At 41.4% G+C, this 18819-nt stretch overlaps 1 protein-coding gene across 3 annotated transcripts in view; it reads left to right on the top strand.

The window, feature by feature from the left end:
* Window positions 1–18617, top strand: part of TMEM150C (transmembrane protein 150C) — a 113042-nt gene extending 94425 nt beyond the window's left edge. For all 3 annotated transcript variants that reach the window (XM_069594557.1, XM_069594556.1, XM_069594554.1), the window contains exons 6-8: window positions 9815–9942; window positions 12689–12866; window positions 16418–18617. In XM_069594557.1, coding sequence (XP_069450658.1) covers window positions 9815–9942; window positions 12689–12866; window positions 16418–16626 — 515 coding nt within the window. In that variant the 3' untranslated portion in view covers window positions 16627–18617. The remainder of the gene's footprint in view (window positions 1–9814; window positions 9943–12688; window positions 12867–16417) is intronic.
* The last annotated feature ends 202 nt before the right edge of the window (window positions 18618–18819 follow it).

Genomic DNA, 18819 nt, shown 5'->3' with positions numbered 1-18819 from the left:
TCCTGTCCTCTTTGTTCTGTGAGTGCTTCTCTCCGGGGGCTGTGGGAACCAGCCATACTCTCTGTCTTCCTCCAAATCAGCCTTGTTGTTCAGTCGCTCAGCTGTGTCCGACTCTTTGCGACCCCATGGACTGCAGCACACCAGGCTTCCCTGTCCTTCACCATCTCCCAGAGTTTGTTCAAACTCATGTCCATCGAGTGATGCCATCACCGACTGCATCAGGGTCTTTTCCAAGGAGTTGGCTCTTCGCCTCAGGCAGCCAAAGTATTGGAGCTTCAGCTTCAGCATTAGTCCTTCCAATGAATATTCAGTGTTGATTTCCTTTAGGATTGACTGGTTTAATCTCCTTGCAGTCCAAGGGACTCTCAGGAGTCTTCTCCAGCACCACAGTTCAAATTGCGGAGCTCATTTCATCCAGGCCAAGGACTCCTCTGTGTCTTTCAACAGGCTGGGACTTCCCTGGTGGTCCAGTGGCTAAAGACTCCATGCTTTCTATGCAGAGGGCATGGGTTTGATCCTGGGTCTGAAAGTTAAGATCCCACATGCCGTGCAGTGCGCCCAAAAAAAAGAAAGAAAGGTCAACCAATTATCACCATTGGCATTTTGTTGGGTCCAGTCAGTGATAGCTAAATCCTTCAACAGCAGTTTTCTGGACATGGTCCTTTTGGATACTGAAACTTCCACTCCAAGTGAGAGCTAATGATGATGTTATTACTGAGGGAGTGTTTGACCTTTGTAGCACCTGTCCCCCAAAGAGGTGGCCTGTTGGTTCATTGATTTATAACTTTCCTACCCCCAAAATTTTCTACTGGCTCTTACATGTTTCTTTTAAATTTTTGCTATAGGAAAAGGGAAGACCTATAAAATTCCCTGGAAAATCAAGAGAGATGGTTGGTCCAACCTGCACCACAAGCAGAATCTCAGTTGGTTCAGAAGGCAGAGAAACATGGGGAATGTTCCCTTGAGCCCCCAGGGGAAACGCTAGCCAGCCTGGTTTTGTCCTCACTGCCTTCAGTCTCCATGTTAGTCATTCAGTTGTGTCCAGTTCTTTGAGACCCCATGGACTGTAACCAGCCAGGTTCTTCTGTCCATGGTTTTTTCCAGGCAAGAATACTAGAGTGGGTTGCCATTCCCTTCTCCAAGGGATCTTTGCGACCCAAGGATCGAACCCGTGTCTCCTGCACAGGAACTCAGTACTCACTCTTTTTTCCTATTCTTCATACCATCCTTCTGAAAAGATGTAATAAATGTACTCATGCTAAGGTGTAAATGACCTCTAAGGAGATATTTGCATCTAATAGAACACAAAGTCCCAAGAGTGACTCTGGGCTCACAGGGTCAGAGACCTTTCCCAATCCGTCAGCAATCACACCACATAGGCAGGTTGGTACCAACTCATACCATCATCCCCACGGAGCACAGCAATAACAGTAATTAATGACAGTCCCTTAATATTCCAGGCACAATGCTAAGTGCTTTGCAAACATTACCTCTTTTAATCGCAATACACTGGAGACTTCCCTTACGAGGAAATGTCACAGGATGTCTGTCCTCTATGGGGCTTTAAAGAAACCAGTGAACATGTTAGAAGCCACAGATTACCCTTTGTATTCTTAAGACAAATTGATATGTCCCAATAGTCCTTAGCGCAACATCTAAAATATGCCGGTTTTCCCAGCTCACAAATTTATCCCTTTACAAAGCTGATGGTAAACTTGTTATAAAAGCAGTTCCAAAAACACAGTCATGAAAACAAGTTCCCCTCTTGCAGATGACATCTGTCAGCATCTGATTCTCCAATCCTCCCCTGCTCCATCAAGAAGCAATTAAGTTTTTACTGGCTTTTGCTCTAAGGTATTGCAGCGTCCGGTGTTTATTATATTTCATCACTTTTAGTGCCATCTGGTAGACACAAAACTGAGTAAGATTAGTGTTCAGTGAGAGCGAACCATCTATTATTTACTTATCTGGGAGGGAAAAAGAATCCTTTTCCGAATAATTCTTGCTTTGCACTGTGGCTGGTTTTGTCTCCCCAGGCCTGTCCCTTTTAGATCTCAGAGTATCGTTTCAGATGACGTAACTGACTATAAGAAACAGCCCGCATCCTGTGTGCTTACTCAGTTGTGTCTGACTCTTTGTGACCCCATGGACTGTAGCCTGCCAGACTGTTCTGTCCATGGGATTTTCTAGGCACGAATACTGGAGTGGGTGGCCATTTCCTCCTCCAGCAGGTCTTCCTAACCCAGGGACCCAACCTGTGACTCTCGTGTCTCCTGCAGGGTAGGCAGATTCTTTACTACTGAGGCATGGAAGAAGCCCTAAGAAACAACAAAGACCTCATATAAATCACTGCTTGTTGGCAGCCATATAGATTATAATTTACAAACGAGTTGGGGTGGTATTTATTAAAATCAGTTAGCAAAAATCTTGTGTTTTTTTTTGATGGACTAAGCAAAGATCCAATAAATGCTCAGTGATTTTCTTTACAGAATTATTCATATTTTTTGCCCTAAATCTGCACTTTTGTGATCTAAGACACATTTCTTTTTTTTTTAATTACTTATTTTAATTGGAGGCTAATTACTTTACAATATTGTAGTGGTTTTCGCCATGCATTGACATGAATCAGCCATGGGTGTACATGTGTTCCCCATCCTGAACCCCCCTCCCACCTCCTTCCCCATCCCATCCCTCAGGGTCATCCCAGTGCACCAGCCCTGAGCACCCTGTCTCATGCATCGAACCTGGACTGGTGATATATTTCACATATGATAATATACATGTTTCAATGCTACTCTCTCAAATCATCCCACCCTCGCCTTCTCCCACAGAGTTCTTTACATCTGCATCTCTTTTGCTGTAAGACACACTTCTTAATAGAAATATTTCTTCCCTGGAGAGGTTGTGAGGATAAAGTTATTAGCTGAATGATTTTGGTCACCTAACACTAGCCTCTCTCCCTCCTTCAGCCAAAACATATTGATTGTTATGTTTTACTGCTGTGATAAATAGGTATTCAGTTCAGTTCAGTTCAGTTGCTCAGTCGTGTCCGACTCTTTGCGACCCCATGAATCGCAGCACGCCAGGCTTCCCTGTCCATCACCAGCTCCCGGAGTTCACTCAGACTCATGTCCATCAAGTCAGTGATGCCATCCAGCCATCTCATCCTCTGTTGTCCCCTTTTCCTCCTGCCCCCAATCCCTCCCAGTATCAAAGTCTTTTCCAATGAGTCAACTCTTCGCATGAGATGGCCAAAGTACTGGAGTTACAGCTTTAGCATCATTCCCTCCAAAGAAATCCCAGGGCTGATCTCCTTCAGAATGGGCTGGTTGGATCTCCTTGCAGTCCAAAGGACTCTCAAGAGTCTTCTCCAACAGCACAGTTCAAAAGCATCAATTCTTTGGCGCTCAGCTTTCTTCACAGTCCAACTCTCACATCCATACATGACCACTGGAAAAACCATAGCCTTGACTAGATGGACCTTTGTTGGCAAAGTAGTGTCTCTGCTTTTGAATATGCTATCTAGGTTGGTCATAACTTTTCTTCCAAGGAGTAAGCATCTTTTAATTTCATGGCTGCAGTCACCATCTGCAGTGATTCTGGAGCCCAAGAAGATAAAGTCTGACACTGTTTCCCCTGTTTCCCCATCTATTTGCTATGAAGTGATGGGACCAGGTGCCATGATCTTCATTTTCTGAATGTTGAGCTTTAAGCCAACTTTTTCACTCTCCTCTTTAATTTTCATCAAGAGGCTTTTTAGTTCCTCTTCACTTTCTGCCATAAGGGTGGTGTCATCTGCATATCTGAGGTTACTGATATTTCTCCCCGCAATCTTGATTCCAGTTTGTGCTTCTTCCAGCCCAGCATTTCTCATGATGTACCCTGCATAGAAGTTAAATAATAAGCAGGGTGACAATATACAGCCTTGATGTGCTCCTTTTCCTATTTGGAACCAGTCTGTTGTTCTATGTCCAGTTCTAACTGTTGCTTCCTGACCTGCATACAGGTTTCTTAAGAGGCAGGTCAGGTGGTCTAGTATTCCCATCTCCTTTAGAATTTTCCACAGTTTATTGTGATCCACACAGTCAAAGGCTTTGGCATAGTCAATAAAGCAGAAATAGATGTTTTTCTGGAACTCTCTTGCTTTTTCCATGATTCAGCGGATGTTGGCAATTTGATCTCCGGTTTCTCTGCCTTTTCTAAAACCAGCTTGAACATCTGGAAGTTCACGGTTCACATATTGCTGAAGCCTGGCTTGGAGAATTTTGAGCATTACTTTACTAGCATGTAAGCTGAATCCAACTGTGCAGCAGTTTGAGCATTCTTTGGCATTGCCTTTCTTTGGGATTGGAATGAAAACTGACCTTTTCCAGTCCTGTGGCCACTGCTGAGTTTTCCAAATTTGTTGGCATATTGAGTGCAGCACTTTCACAGCATCATCTTTCAGGATTTGAAATAGCTCTACTGGAATTCCATCACCTCCACTAGCTTTGTTCGTAGAGATGCTTTCTAAGGCCCACTTGACTTCACATTCCAGGATGTCTGGCTCTAGATGAGTGATCACACCATCGTGATTATCTTGGTCATGAAGATCTTTTTTGTACAGTTCTTCTGTGTATTCTTGCCATCTCTTCTTAATATCTTCTGCTTCTGTTAGTTCCATACCATTTCTGTCCTTTATTGAGCCCATCTTTGCATGAAATGTTCCATTGGTATCTCTAATTTTCTTGAAGAGATCTCTAGTCTTTCCCATTGTGTTGTTTGTCTCTATTTCTTTGCATTGACTGGTGAGGAAGGCTTTCTTATCTCTTCTTGCTATTCTTTGGAACTCTGCATTCAGATGCTTATATCTTTCCTTTTCTCCTTTGCTTTTCGCTTCTCTTCTTTTCACAGCTATTTGTAAGGCCTCCCCAGACAGCCATTTTGCTTTTTTGCATTTCTTTTCCATGGGGATGGTCTTGATCTCTGTCTCCTGTACAGTGTCACGAACCTCAGTCCATAGTTCATCAGGCACTCTATCTATCAGATCTAGGCCCTTAAATCTATTTCTCACTTCCACTGTATAATCATAAGGGATTTGATTTAGGTCATACCTGAATGGTCTAGCAGTTTTCCCTACTTTCTTCAATTTAAGTCTGAATTTGGCAATAAGGAGTTCATAATCTGAGCCACAGTCAGCTCCTGGTCTTATTTTTGCTGACTGTATAGAGCTTCTCCATCTTTGCCTGCAAAGAATATAATCAGTCTGATTTCGGTGTTGACCATTTTGTGATGTCCATGTGTAGAGTCTTCTCTTGTGTTGTGGGAAGAGGGTGTTTGCTATGACCAGTGCATTCTCTTTGCAAAATTCTATTAGTCTTTGCCCTGCTTCATTCCGTATTCCAAGGCCAAATTTGCCTGTTATTCCAGGTGTTTCTTGACTTCCTACTTTTGCATTCCAGTGCCCTATAATGAAAAAGACATCTGTTTTGGGTGTTAGTTCTAAAAGGTCTTGTAGGTCTTCATAGAACCATTCAGCTTCTTCAGCGTTACTGGTTGGGGCATAGACTTGGATTACTGTGATATTGAATGGTTTGCCTTGGAAATGAACAGAGATCATCCTGTCATTTTTGAGACTGCATCCAAGTACTGCATTTTGGACTCTTTTGTTGACCATGATGGCTACTCCATTTCTTCTAAGGGATTCCTGCCCACAGTAGTAGATATAATGGTCATCTGAGTTAAATTCACCCATTCCAGTCCATTTTAGTTTGCTGATTCCTAAAATGTCGATGTTCACTCTTGCCATCTCCTGTTTGACCACTTCCAATTTGCCTTGATTCATGGACCTGACATTCCAGGTTCCTATGCAACATTGTTCTTTACAGCATTGGACCTTGCTTCTATCACCAGTCACATCCACAGCTGGGTATTGTTTTTGCTATGGCTCCATCCCTTCATTCTCTCTGGAGTTATTTCTCCACTGATCTCCAGTAGCATATTGGGCACCTACCGACCTGGGGAGTTCCTCTTTCAGTATCCTATCATTTTGCCTCTTCATACTGTTCATGGGGTTCTCAAGGCAAGAATACTGAAGTGGTTTGCCATTCCTAGAGCACAAATTCTATCAATAAATAGGTATTATTGATGCTAAACAAAATGAAGAAGAATTTGGCCAGGCACCAGTCTACCACTGCAGTGAAGTGCTGCTATTTTGAGTTTGAACTTGAAGAACCCTATCAGCTTCAACATAAAAAATTTAACAAAGAAAATAAGCGATTACTCTCTAATATTTGTATTTTTTAACAGAAAGATAAATTAAAAAGAGCATCTCTATAGCAAAGAACTGTTGTAAGTATCAAAAACCACAGATGGGTGGATTTTTTAAATCTTTTCTAAAACTGTAAGTAAAATTGTAAAAGTTTAAGGAAACTTTAAAAAGATCTGTTGAGCAGAATGTTAATGTGGTAAAAATTGGTTTGCATATATAAAGATAGCTTTGAAATTGCCCTACTGCCCAGAAGACCCTTTCAAGAAGCTATAATTAAATCACTACTTGGTTGTAAGTGGACTTCATAACAGAGAGTCTGAATCTGCCTCCATTTAAACCTCTTAATAAAATTTTTAACAGACTAGAAACTTTATTATTTCCACAACCATAAAATTTCAACTAGATCTTATTTTAAAAGGAAAGTGTGCCTTGTCTCAGTTGATTTTTTTTTTAAGATTTATTTATGTATTGGTTGTGCTGGGTCTTTGTTGCTGCTCTGGCTTTTTCTCTAGTTGCAGTGAGCAGGGGCTACTCTCTCGTGTGTGTAGGATTCTCATCGCAGTGGCTTCTTTTGTTACAGAGCACAAATTCTAGGTCCACGGTCTTCAGGAGCTGCAGTACGTAGGCGCAGTAGTTATGACACAGAGGCTCAGTTGCCCCATGGCATGTGGGATCTTCTCAGACCAGGGATCAAACTGGTATTCCTTGCATGGAAGGAGTATTCTTAACCATTGGACCACCAGGGAAGCCCTCAGCTGATTTATAATGGAGTTAATAGGTGAAAAGGGCAAAATGTGGTGTTTGGAATGCAATTCTGGAAGTTTTGGGTTGATTCCTGTCTTCAGGAAGATTTCTGCTTCCTGCTTAATTTCATTATCTATTCTTGATGAAATGATTTACCATCCAGATTACAAAAGAGAAGGCTAGAATAACTGGAGCCGGGGGAATGGTGCACGTCTGAAGTTCACTGGCGAGAAATGAGTAACATAAAGAGTGGCAGTGACTGTGTCCCTGGGGGTACAGTGGCACCAACTACCTGGCTGGCCAACATGAAGAGCCATTTTGGTGTTTGCCTCAGCAGTGAGTCAGGGCTTCGGCCAGAGTTCCAGCACCATCCTAGCCCTCCAAACTGAATGACAGCCAGAGAGTTCCCAGAGTCATACCCGCCACTAGTCATTTTTAAAAGCACATTTGAAATGTATTTCAAATACATTTTGTCATATTTGCCTTGGTATTTTGTCATTCAGTTCAGTTCAGTCGCTCAGTCGCTCAGTCGTGTCCGACTCTTTGCGACCATCTCATCCTCTGTCATCACATTCCCCTCTTGCCTTCAATCTTTCCCAGCATCAGGGTCTTTTCCAATGAGTCAGTTCTTCACATCAGGTGGCCAAAGTATTGGAGTTTCAGCTTCAGCATCAGTCCTTCCAGTGAACACCCAGGACTGATCTCCTTTAGGATTGATTTTGTCATTATGCCCTGACTAATATCCACACACAGGTAACCAGCAAGTGTCTCCCGGATGGCCTGTGCGGAGATTTCTGGTCTAAATCTAATGGCTTCCTTTTCTGAAGATCACTTTGTGTTGAGGCGCTTGTAGTGAATTTCTCCTCTCCCCACTTCTTCCTCCTATTTCCATCCCCAAAGTAATAGAAATTTTTTCATCTCCTAATGTGGACAGAGGAGCTACAGTCCATGAGATCACAAAAGAGTCGAACACGACTTTGCGACTAAACAAGGGTAACTGTTGTCACTGTTAATAGACTTCTGAAAATATTGCCCTGTAGCTCCCAACTGGATCTCTCAAACCATTAGGTTGGAAAACTATTATCAACTCAAGTATAATCTATTAATCTGATGATGAATCGTGGGCTAAATATAAATATACTAAAAGCTAAATCAGAGCCAAACAGTTTACGATTTCATAAATTATGGTTTATTTCTATTTTGCTTCCAAAATCCAAATATTATCCAAGCTGTATACCACTCTTTCACCAAAGGTACTTGGAACTGAAAGTCAATTCGATGAACTAACTTCGTAGCTTGAAACTGTTAAATTCGGCAGACTTGAGAAATGCAAATTTGTGGATGGTTTCTTATTAATGGCTACTTGAGTCTGAGTGAACTCCTGGAGTTGGTGATGGACAGGGAGGCCTGGCGTGCTTGGCTGCAATCCATGGGGTCACAAAGAGTCGGACACGACTGAGCAACTGAACTGACCTGAACTGAACTGAATATTGGCCAGTAATCAAGATAGACTTTTAGCAAATAACTACCTACTGAATTGCTGTATAAATAGGATAATTCCTGAATTCCTAATCATCTTCCCTGCTAAACCTTAATGTCAAAATAAATTGCCTTAGGAAGTAAAGTGAAGTGAAGTCGCTCAGTCGTGTCTGACTCTTTGCGACCCCCTAGACTGTAGCCTACCAGGCTCCTCTGTCCATGGGATTTTCCAGGCAATAGTACTGGAGTGGATTGCCATTTCCTTCTCCAGACCTTAATGTCAAAATAAATTGCCTTAGGAAGTAGTAACTGCCTTTCCTTATATTAGCTATAACATATTAATTGTAAGTGCTTTTTAAAAATCACTTGTAAACTAGGCTCTCCCAACTTCTTGTATAAATATGAAAATATCCCTGCAGTAAGCAATTAATAAAAGGGGATTCTTAGATTAATGGCTTGAGTATGGACTAGCCTCAAAGTCACTATTAGAAGTCAGATTTGAAATCTAAATAACTTCCTTCATCTCTCTTCAGATTCTCTGATGACAATTTGGTTGAAAAGAGTGGGCTTTTAAAATGAGTAATTAACATCATTTGGAAGAACTGAGCTTTCTTAATATAATCACAGTATGATTTTTAATATATACCAAACCCCCAAATCTGCTCTGTTAAAATACAGATTCCATGATTTTCTTACTGCCAGTGCCCTAATTTGGATGAACTATCTTTGTCCTTTGACAATGAACACCCACAGGTAGAATCAGAGGAGAGGGGGAGTAAACTAGTAACGAAGGGATTTCTATACTTGCTTTATCTTCCTTCCCATGCCCAGGAATGATTTCTGGCACAGGCACCAGCAGATTTGTCTAGACTGATAACCACGTCTTCTTCCCCATTTTTTCTTGCCCTGTCTGTCCTAACACTGTTCTCAATTAAAGGGTGATTGAATCAGTGAATTCTTGTGCCATGGGCCGACTCTCTGCATCTGATTTGTCGTATGCCAAGCCTCTGCAATGCTCTCCTAAGCCAGTCTGTCTTGTGCTGACCTTGTTTTTGAAAACTCTGGGAAAAACACTATTACCAGTCTATCATCTTGCCTCACCCAAGTAACATGTAACACTGCTGCTTCAGTTCCTCTCTGCTTTCCCCAGGTTAGCTAGAATAAAACATCTCAATAATCAGAAACATTGCCTGCAGGTTTTCTTTTAAAAATGGTCGTTTCAGAGATTTTAAAATGTACAATGGCAAGTTTACTTTTGCACATTGTGGCTTTAGAATGCCATTTCCTAGTCTGGCTGTGTGATTTCAATTTTTCAATTATAACATTTTGTTTTATTCCCAGCTCTTGTGGTAGCTGTTCTGCGCTTCATACAACTGAAACCAAAGGTTTTAAATCCGTGGCTGAATATTAGTGGCTTGGTGGCTCTCTGTCTGGCTTCCTTTGGAATGACCTTACTTGGTAATTTTCAGGTACTTCATTTGGCCTTTTTCATCTCCATCTCATGCTTCACCTATATGATTATCACAGCCAGTGAGGTATAGTCACTATGTGGCCTATAAACTTCTCCATGGACTTTTAAACATTCTACAGTGGTTCCTAATATGCACAGGTTCTCCAGCAGTCAGCCTGTCTGATCATTGAGCCCCACCTCAGTCAGTTCAGTCGCTCAATCATGTCCAACTCTTTGCAAGCCCATGGACCGCAGCATGCCAGGCTTCCCTTGTCCATACATGGGAAAGTCCTCACTGTACCTCAGACATATAGCACAGCTGCTGGGAAATGCAGCTACTAAAATAGCTGTGTATTTTCTACAAGGGCTTTCAAAGTACTGTATACTTTTTTCATAATAAATTGTAACCTAATCGATCTTTCTAGAAAACTAATAGGACCATTGCCTTTCTATAATTAAACATTGAACATCCTTATTGGATGAAAGCTTGCATTTCACATTAGCAGGCTCACGTGGGAGTTAGTTTGAAAATCCACAATTTCTTTAGAATATGACTTGTATAAAGATGTATTAACCCTAACTCTTCTTCCCAGAAGTATAAAAATGCCAGGTCATTTAGGGACTTTCCTGGTGGCTCAGGTGGTAAATAATCTGCCTGCAATGCAGGAGACTCAAGTTTGATCCCTAGAGGAGGGATTCCTGAAGGAGGAAATGGCAACCCACTCCAGTATTCTTCCCTGGAAAATCCCATGGACAGAGGCACCTGGCTGGCTACAGTCTACAGGATCGCAAAGAGGCGTACACGACTGAGTGACTGACACACACACCGAAGGTCATTTAAGCATAATTTCCCTTGTCAACACCATCACCCAACTCTTGACTTCATTTTTAAGTCATGGAGACCACTGCATTCTTACAGTGGTTGTCTGTTTTCCCTGCCTCCATTTCCTCCCCAGCATCCTCCAGCCCTGCTAAATACTGCTACTAGAAACCTCCTCCTTGCAATTAAACGCTGATCCTAAACTTCTCCCTTGTCTACTGAGTGAAATCCAAATGGTGAAGGCATTCCAGACACTCAGCACTCCAGTGAGCATTTCGTAATGTTCTCACTGAAAATAGGGTAGTGGGTTTTCTAAGACTGACTCTTGCCGTGAGTCCTCAGTGCTGATAATCCATTAAATTAGTATCTCATTCCCCTGGACATCCCCTGGTACAGTATTTTTTTTTTTTACTTAATGGGTCATCTGACAGACAGGCATGCAATCTCACCAGTTCCTCTAATTATCCAAGGTCTCATCAACCTCAATAATGAGAAAGCTGCATTCTTAGAACCTATTGCCTTGGACAGTGAATTATCAGGAGAATATTTGAGAGTTTATCTGTTGAGCTCCAAAATGTTAGGACACAGAGCATTTTTTATTGAGATTTTGGTGGGAATCTTCCTTCCACTTATGCTTCTGTGCTACAAGGGCTGGCATGTTGTAAAATGCTCAGTAACTATCATTTCTTTCAACTGGGTCTCGGATGGAAGTTACTGAGTAGCCATTTTGTCTTTCACTTAAGTTCCCTAAAGAATTCCATTGGTGGGGTTGTTTGATTGAACCACAAATATTCAAAACCATCAATGATGACACTACATGTTCTTCATAGAACATTTTCTGGAGTATCTACAGAGATTACACGGGAAACAAATAATGCAGTTGCCTGTACTCTTTTCGTAATTTTTTAAAATTTGACCCATGTAATTAAATATACCATCTATTTTTAAAATTAGATTTTTAAAATAAATAAACAGATTGTGTATAGCATGGAAAGCCAGTTTTCTAGAAGTAAAATTTGACTTGGGGAATCATTATTTAAAGTGTTTTAAAAATATGTGTTTTGACCTGTGGGCTGGTGGTTTTTTTCAAAGAAGAAAAAAATCCTACTGCACGACTGTATATTTTTTAAATCAGTGGACAATGATTTGAGCAGTTTACATCTCTGACTTCCAACTGAAACAACCCAAATGGGTCTCCTTTAACCTATTAACTGTATGAAGGTCTTGACCAGGAATCTTCAAACACTGTTGCCTTTTAACGGGTCTCCAGATATGGCGAAAGCTCATAAGTGCATTTTTCTTATTATAATGAGGGAGAAAAGGGAATTTCCTGGCAGTCCAGTAGTTAGAACTCCATGCTTCCCCTGCAGGGGGCACGGGTTCAACCCCATTAACAATAATTGGCTATATTACAGAAAATGGACAATTCTATAAGAATAGATAACAACCAGCATTGTTAGTTGTCCAGGCCAATGAAACCTTCACCTGCTTAGAATTGACCATGCTCAATCAGTAAATACACAGCCAGATTCTGTTCTCATTTCTTAATCTAGAGAACAGAGTTTGGGGTTTATGTCTGTAGAAACTTGACATTTCTCTTTTTATGGGTAACTTTCCTGTTTTTATTCTTTTACTTTTCTCCAAAGCTTTTCTGGAAACTAAATTCAAAAATTAAATTACCGCTGCCTGTTCATTCATTGGCTCATCTAAGCAAATGTTTTGAGGTTTGAGGGTACCAGTCATTTCCCTTCTTTCCCTCAGAGTTCAAACCAATGGAGAATAGACACAGAGAGCTAGTGGAGGGAAAGGATTTGGCTGTCTCTACAATCTGTTAGCCCACTCTTAGAACATCTCTCTACCTGTTTCGTTCTCCTTCATGTGTTCCATTGGCCTGTGTGTGTTTTCTGAATGGGCCTCCACAGGTCATTGTCTGTTCATCCCTTAGCTCACAAATGATGAAGAAATCCATAATGTCGGAACTTCCTTGACTTTTGGGTTTGGCACGTTGACCTGCTGGATTCAGGCGGCATTGACACTCAAAGTCAACATCAAGAATGAAGGACGGAAGGTTGGAATTCCACGAGTTATTCTCTCAGCGTCTATCACTCTCTGTGTGGTCCTCTGTATCCTTTGAGTGTGAAAAGGGTCTCTGCCAGTGAGATTAAAACACAGATGACTTGTCCTTGTGGAAGATGAGAACATTGCCATTCTCAGTTGCTTAGGATATACTGTCAGATCATCTCAGAATATTAGACAAAAACAAAAAGTAAAAGTAAAAACTGAAAACTCCCAGACCTACTTTTCATACCAAAGAGGAGATGGATAACTAAAAATAAAACAAGCGCTGCCTGCTCAAAACTGTTTCAATCTGTAGGAATGGTGTCATGCATTGCCCTTATCACAAATGGCGTAAGGCTTCCTTTTGTGAAATAGATAGAATGCATAATCCGAGAGAGAATTATGCTTAATTTCTTCCATCTTGACAATATTTTTTTCATTTGTGACTTTATCATGGCTCTGTTATTTCATTTAATTTATTAAACTGTAAAAATGAATTTCGAGAGACAAAAATACATTTCTATCTTTCAGAAAAACAAATAAGCTTTTCTGGAAAAGAAATTCAAGATCTAGATTACCATGGCATGCACTGTTATCCCAAACAAATAATTTTGAGATTTTGATATGCTATTTCCATTCCTCCCTTGGAGTTTGAACCAATGGAGAACAGTCACAAGGAGCCAAATGGGTGCCAAATAGGTGTGAAGAAATCAGCCTTTATTCCTAGTAAATTTGGAAAGGAGAATTGTGCAGGTCTCCTATCTCACATGTTAGAATTCAACTTATCCACCCAGTAACAAGTAGAGAAATCAGGGAAAGACAGAGAACAGCACTTCATTCAGTTGAACCCCAAATAGATTGCAGAGGGACTAGTCTAGGGTGGAGCACAGTGACCCCACCTACTATAGAAGAGTCCAGTGGAAGCAGGCCAGTTCCGAGCCCACCAATCAGATCAGTCAATCATTCCTAAGTGTTCCCTCCAATAGGTCCTCTGGAAACCGTGGAGAAGAAGGGAATAAGGTTCCTAGATGGCAAACTGTAAACTAACACTGTTACAGTCTTCATGAATAGCCAGTATTTACTGGGCACTTATAATGTGCTAGACATTATTCTAAGCAACTTTAAATATGTCTACACTTTTAATCCTCACTTAACAAGAATAGTAACAGAGGTTAGTTACCCAAGATCACACATGGAATGTGTCAGTTTGTTTTAAACTCAGGCTCAGGTTTTTTACTTAGAGTGGCTTTAAAATATGAAAACATTTAGTGTTCAAAGATGTTCTTTAGTTAGTGGATTATTTGGAAGTGTTTATTTCTTCTTCCTTTCCAAACTGCCATTCAGTCATTTGAGGGGTTTTCTGAAGTTCTATGGTCACATTAGATAAAGAACATCAAAGGACTTGAAATTCAAGCCAAAAAAGTTGTTTACTACTAGCAATCTGAGTAAACAAGTCAAAATTATTTTATGAGTAAACAGGTCAGAATTCTGCCAGTGTGAGATCTGAAGATGTATCCCTTCCCTGTTAAGTAATAATAGTATTGTTTCGGCAATATTTTGAACCCTCAGTCAGAAGAGTATGTAAGGGTTTTGAATTATTTTTAATTTTGAGCTTATACTAAACAATTCTGATCCATGTTATTTCTGAAGACTTGGAACGATTTCTTGGTTCCCTGATGAATGGATTCAAGTCTAGTCAGGAGAGCAAAGTTTAGCTGAAGTAGTTCTTACATACTTTTTTACTCTCTGAAAATTACCCAAGATTTTAAGTCTAAGTTCTGAAGGTAGAGCTAATTCTAAGGGGACGTTTCTGACTTTCTAAATAACTTTATTTAGTCCTTGACCTCTTAGCCTTTCACTAGAGCATTGATCCCCAACCTTTTTGTCACCAGGGACATTTCATAGAAGACAGTTTTTCCATGGACTGGGGTGGTGGAGGGGAGGCTGATGGTTTCAGGATGCTTCTCATCAGGAGTGCCAAACCTAGATGCTTTGGACAGGCAGTTCACAATAGGGTTCACGCTCTCATGAGAATCTAATGCCTCCGCTGATCTGTTAGGAGGTGGCGCTCAGGTATAATGAGAGCAATGGGGAGCAGCTGTAAACAAAGATGAAGCTTCGCTCCCTCGCCAGCCACTCACCTTCTGTTGTGCAGCCCCGTTCCTAACAGGCTATGGACCAGCAGCGGTCCATGACCTGGGGTTGCAAACTCCTACAATCAAAAATATTGTGAACCTTTCTTCTTCCAAGCGCCTACCTTTATGTATCCTGAAGTGTGTTTGTGTGTGTGTGTGTGTGTGTATGCATATACTTCATATATATTCAGGCATAGACATATCATCTGTTCCTTTGGTTTCTTAGTTGCCTATTTTTATTTGGGCACAAGTTTAAATACAACACCAGGAATGAAAGCAGCCTACATAATATTGTCTGAAAAACAATAATAAAAATTAGAGAGAGGAAGGAATGCCACTTAAACATTGTTAGTAGCATTGCAAAGACAAACACAGCTTATATGGATGTAGTTCACTCTTTGGTAAGTACACATTGCTCCATAGTCATTTGCAGTGTCTTTTAAAAATATAACATTATTTTTCTGGCCAAATAATTACTTTGGAATTATAAGTCTTTAGCTAGTCTCACAGTGTATTAGGTCGCCATGGAGAATACTGGTCAAATGCATGGGCAAGGAGTCAGAGTTCTTGTCTTTGAACCCCAGTTCCACCAGTTAACACGTGTGTTACCCATTTGGCCTCCATTTCCTTATATTAAGGGCTTCCTTGATGGCTCAATAGGTAAAGAATCTGCCTGCAATGCAGGAGACTTGGGTAGGAAATGGCAACACACTCCAGTATTCTTGCCTGGAAAATTCCATGGATGGAGGAGCCTGGCGAGCTACAGTCCATGGAGTTGCAAAGAGTCAGACGTGACTGAGCGATAAAAGGCTACAGTCCATGGGGTCTCAAAGAGTTGGATACAACTGAGCATGCACACGTGCCCCTGTACTCTCTAATTTTTTTAATCTACTTATTTTTAATTGACAATTAAATAATTAATTATAATTGCTTTCAACATTATGTTGGTTTCTGCCATACATCAACATGAATCAGCCATAGGTATACATATGTCTCCTCCCTCTTGAACCTCCCTCCCACCCCCTTGAGATTGTCACAGAGCCCCGGTTTGAGTTAACCTGAGCCATACAGCAAATTCCCACTGGCTGTTTCTTTTACACATGGTGGTGTAGATGTTTCCATGCTATCCTCTCCATTCATCCCACCCCCTCCTTCCGCTTCCCCTGCTGTGTCCGCCAAGTCTGTTCCCTATGTCTGCGTCTCCTCTGCTGCCCTGAAAATAGGTTCATCAGTCTGTGCTCCCTATTTTAAACAAACTGAAGATAATAGGATGTTGTGAGGATCAAGCTAGGTGCTCCATGAAAGCACCTAGAAGCATGTCTGGCACAAAGGAAGGGCAGCATGATGTATTATTTATGTAGATAGGGCTCAGCTGGCCCTGTCAAGTTCTTTGGCTCTTTTCTGTAACCTGTCTCTGCCCAGAGAAGAGCCCAGCCTTAACATGGCCGACAGAGGTACTTTCCTTGACCACTTCTCCCCAGACTTCATCCTCATGGCGCAAGGCATCCACATGTACGCCGCCAGGGTCCAGTGGGGCCTGGTCATGTGCTTCCTGTCTTACTTTGGCACCTTTGCTGTGGAGTTCCGGCATTATCGCTACGAGATTGTTTGCTCCGAATACCAGGAGAACTTCCTAAGCTTCTCAGAAAGCCTGTCTGAAGCTTCCGAATATCAAACCGACCAAGTGTAACCCTTCAGCTTTTCCTTGCTGGGGAGGTGGGTGTGGCAGCGAGGGAGGGGCCAGGACACACCCATAGGACTTGACACATAACCTCGTGACACACCACACACACACACACCCCCGCAGAAACACACATTCGTGGCCACATTTGCCAAATGAGCTTTTCAGGGCGAGTTATTTAACGAAAAAGCACAAGCCCTGTGTGTCGAAACACATGCTGTTACACTGAAAACATAACGCACGACAGAGCAAGAAGCTTGTGCATGATCACGTCTTTTCCCCTCTCTCCCAACACCCGCGTTCTTATTGTCCTCTTCACGTACTCCAGCCACCGTGATCACCCTACTTTGGGTAGGGCAGGCCAAATGTGACGTGGGAACAACGCCAACTCCCAACGTTGCCTTCAGATCCAAAGGGCTTGGAACCAGCTCATGAAGAAATTGTGAATCTGGCTCTTGAATGGACCAAGTATCATTTACTTGGACAGGCACTGTATAGAGATGTGACCCCTCGTAACCTGCAGACGATGTGGGATCAAGGATGGAACTTTCCCAAAGAAACTCCCTTCATCATCGTTCAGCAGTTGGCTGACCAGATTCGACGCTATAAGCTGTGAGAGGGAAGCCCACCACATGAGTTGGACTTCCTGTGACTGAGAAATATTTCCCAATGTGAATATCTGCAGGACCAAGGTCTGCCAGGCATGGAGAGATGGGGGCAGCCAGGGTGTGGTTTCGTTTTTGCTTCCATAGTACGCTATGTTTGGTTTCTATTTTCTACTTCATGATTTGCCTTTTTTTTTTTTTTCTGTAAGTAACTACCATGGGTCTTTCGAGGTCTCATGGATAAAGAGGGTGTAGACCAAATGCCAGAAATAAACTTGTTTGGGGTTCAACCATGATAAAGTGGGGGGGGCGGGGAAAGGTCACCTGTAGGCTCAATTTTATGTTTGAAGCTAAGAATATTCACAGAAAAGCACAAAGGTAAGAAAAAGAACTCCTTCTGGACATTTGTCAAAGACAGGAGTTTTAGAGCATCTTGTTGGAGGTTCACATAAGAGGGGAGTTTCTCAAATGTACCTATCGCTTAAATTTTGTATTAGGGTGGGGGAGGTTAAGGGCTTTTCATACTCAGAATTTGTAGGAGCCAATTAGAAGGGTACCCTCCCCCCAAAAAACAAATTGGTTCAGCTGGTCCCCTACAACCCAGCATGCAGTTTCCACCTGCAAAGAGTTTAGAACTCAAACTGTAGGCCTGGGCTTTATAGAGGCTGTGTTTCATAAAAATGAGCAGAATTCTAAATTCAAAATGTCTTGGAGTGGGCCAAGCTCACAGACGCTGTGAGTGCACTTTGTTTCAAGAAATCCCCAAATTCACTTCGCAGGGACTAGAGATTTCAAGGACTATAATGTGAACAATGTTTTTTAATTAAACACAAACTCTGAGCTTCTTGAGGAGGGGGTTCAATGACTTTTCACTTCTGTATTTATCCCCACTTCTTAGCACAGTGCCTGGCACACATTAGGTGCTCAACCAACGTCTGTTGACTAGAATTCCTGGTAATTTAGAGTAGGAAAAGGGTGTATCAGAGAAAGACTCAAAGATGAATGAGAGAGAAGATAACCGTTTCCTGCAAAATAGGAATGGAAGAAATCATGAGGCGGTGCAGGGAGAATGCCTCTAACAGCCAAGTAAAATGTGAGAAAAAGAGTGTTCTCCTATTAGAAAGGCATCTTACTGTAAATAGTCCAAGGTGACATTTGTTATTTTTGAATACTGCTTTGGAGAGTTTTTTTTTTCATTTTTATATTTTAAAAATTTTATCAAAGAACAAAGATCTATAAAGTTTTCTTTTACTCTACACAATCCAAGTTAAATAGCTTTTGGTGATGCACTGTACACTTTTTAAGAGTATATCTAATAGCACATTTTAACAATCAAGCAATGACTGGCATTATTCATTGAGATCTGATCGCTAAATAAAATTCTTTTATGCAGAATTGTGATTTTTTTTTTTTTGGCCTCTTCAAAGAACATTTCTTCTCTAATACTGAAGCATAGGTAAACCCAATGAGACATTATGTTGAAAATGAACTTCAGTGTTATACCGATAGCATATTTCTAGGGTGTTTGGGAACACTAACAACCAAGTCTCTGATTCTCCAGACACCAACTGGGTGTCCTACAATTCAGTTCAGTTCT

Source organism: Ovis canadensis, chromosome 6 (genome assembly GCF_042477335.2).
Source record: "Ovis canadensis isolate MfBH-ARS-UI-01 breed Bighorn chromosome 6, ARS-UI_OviCan_v2, whole genome shotgun sequence".
Classification (NCBI taxonomy): Eukaryota; Metazoa; Chordata; class Mammalia; order Artiodactyla; family Bovidae; genus Ovis; species Ovis canadensis.
This window is presented reverse-complemented; position numbering and strand designations above follow the sequence as displayed.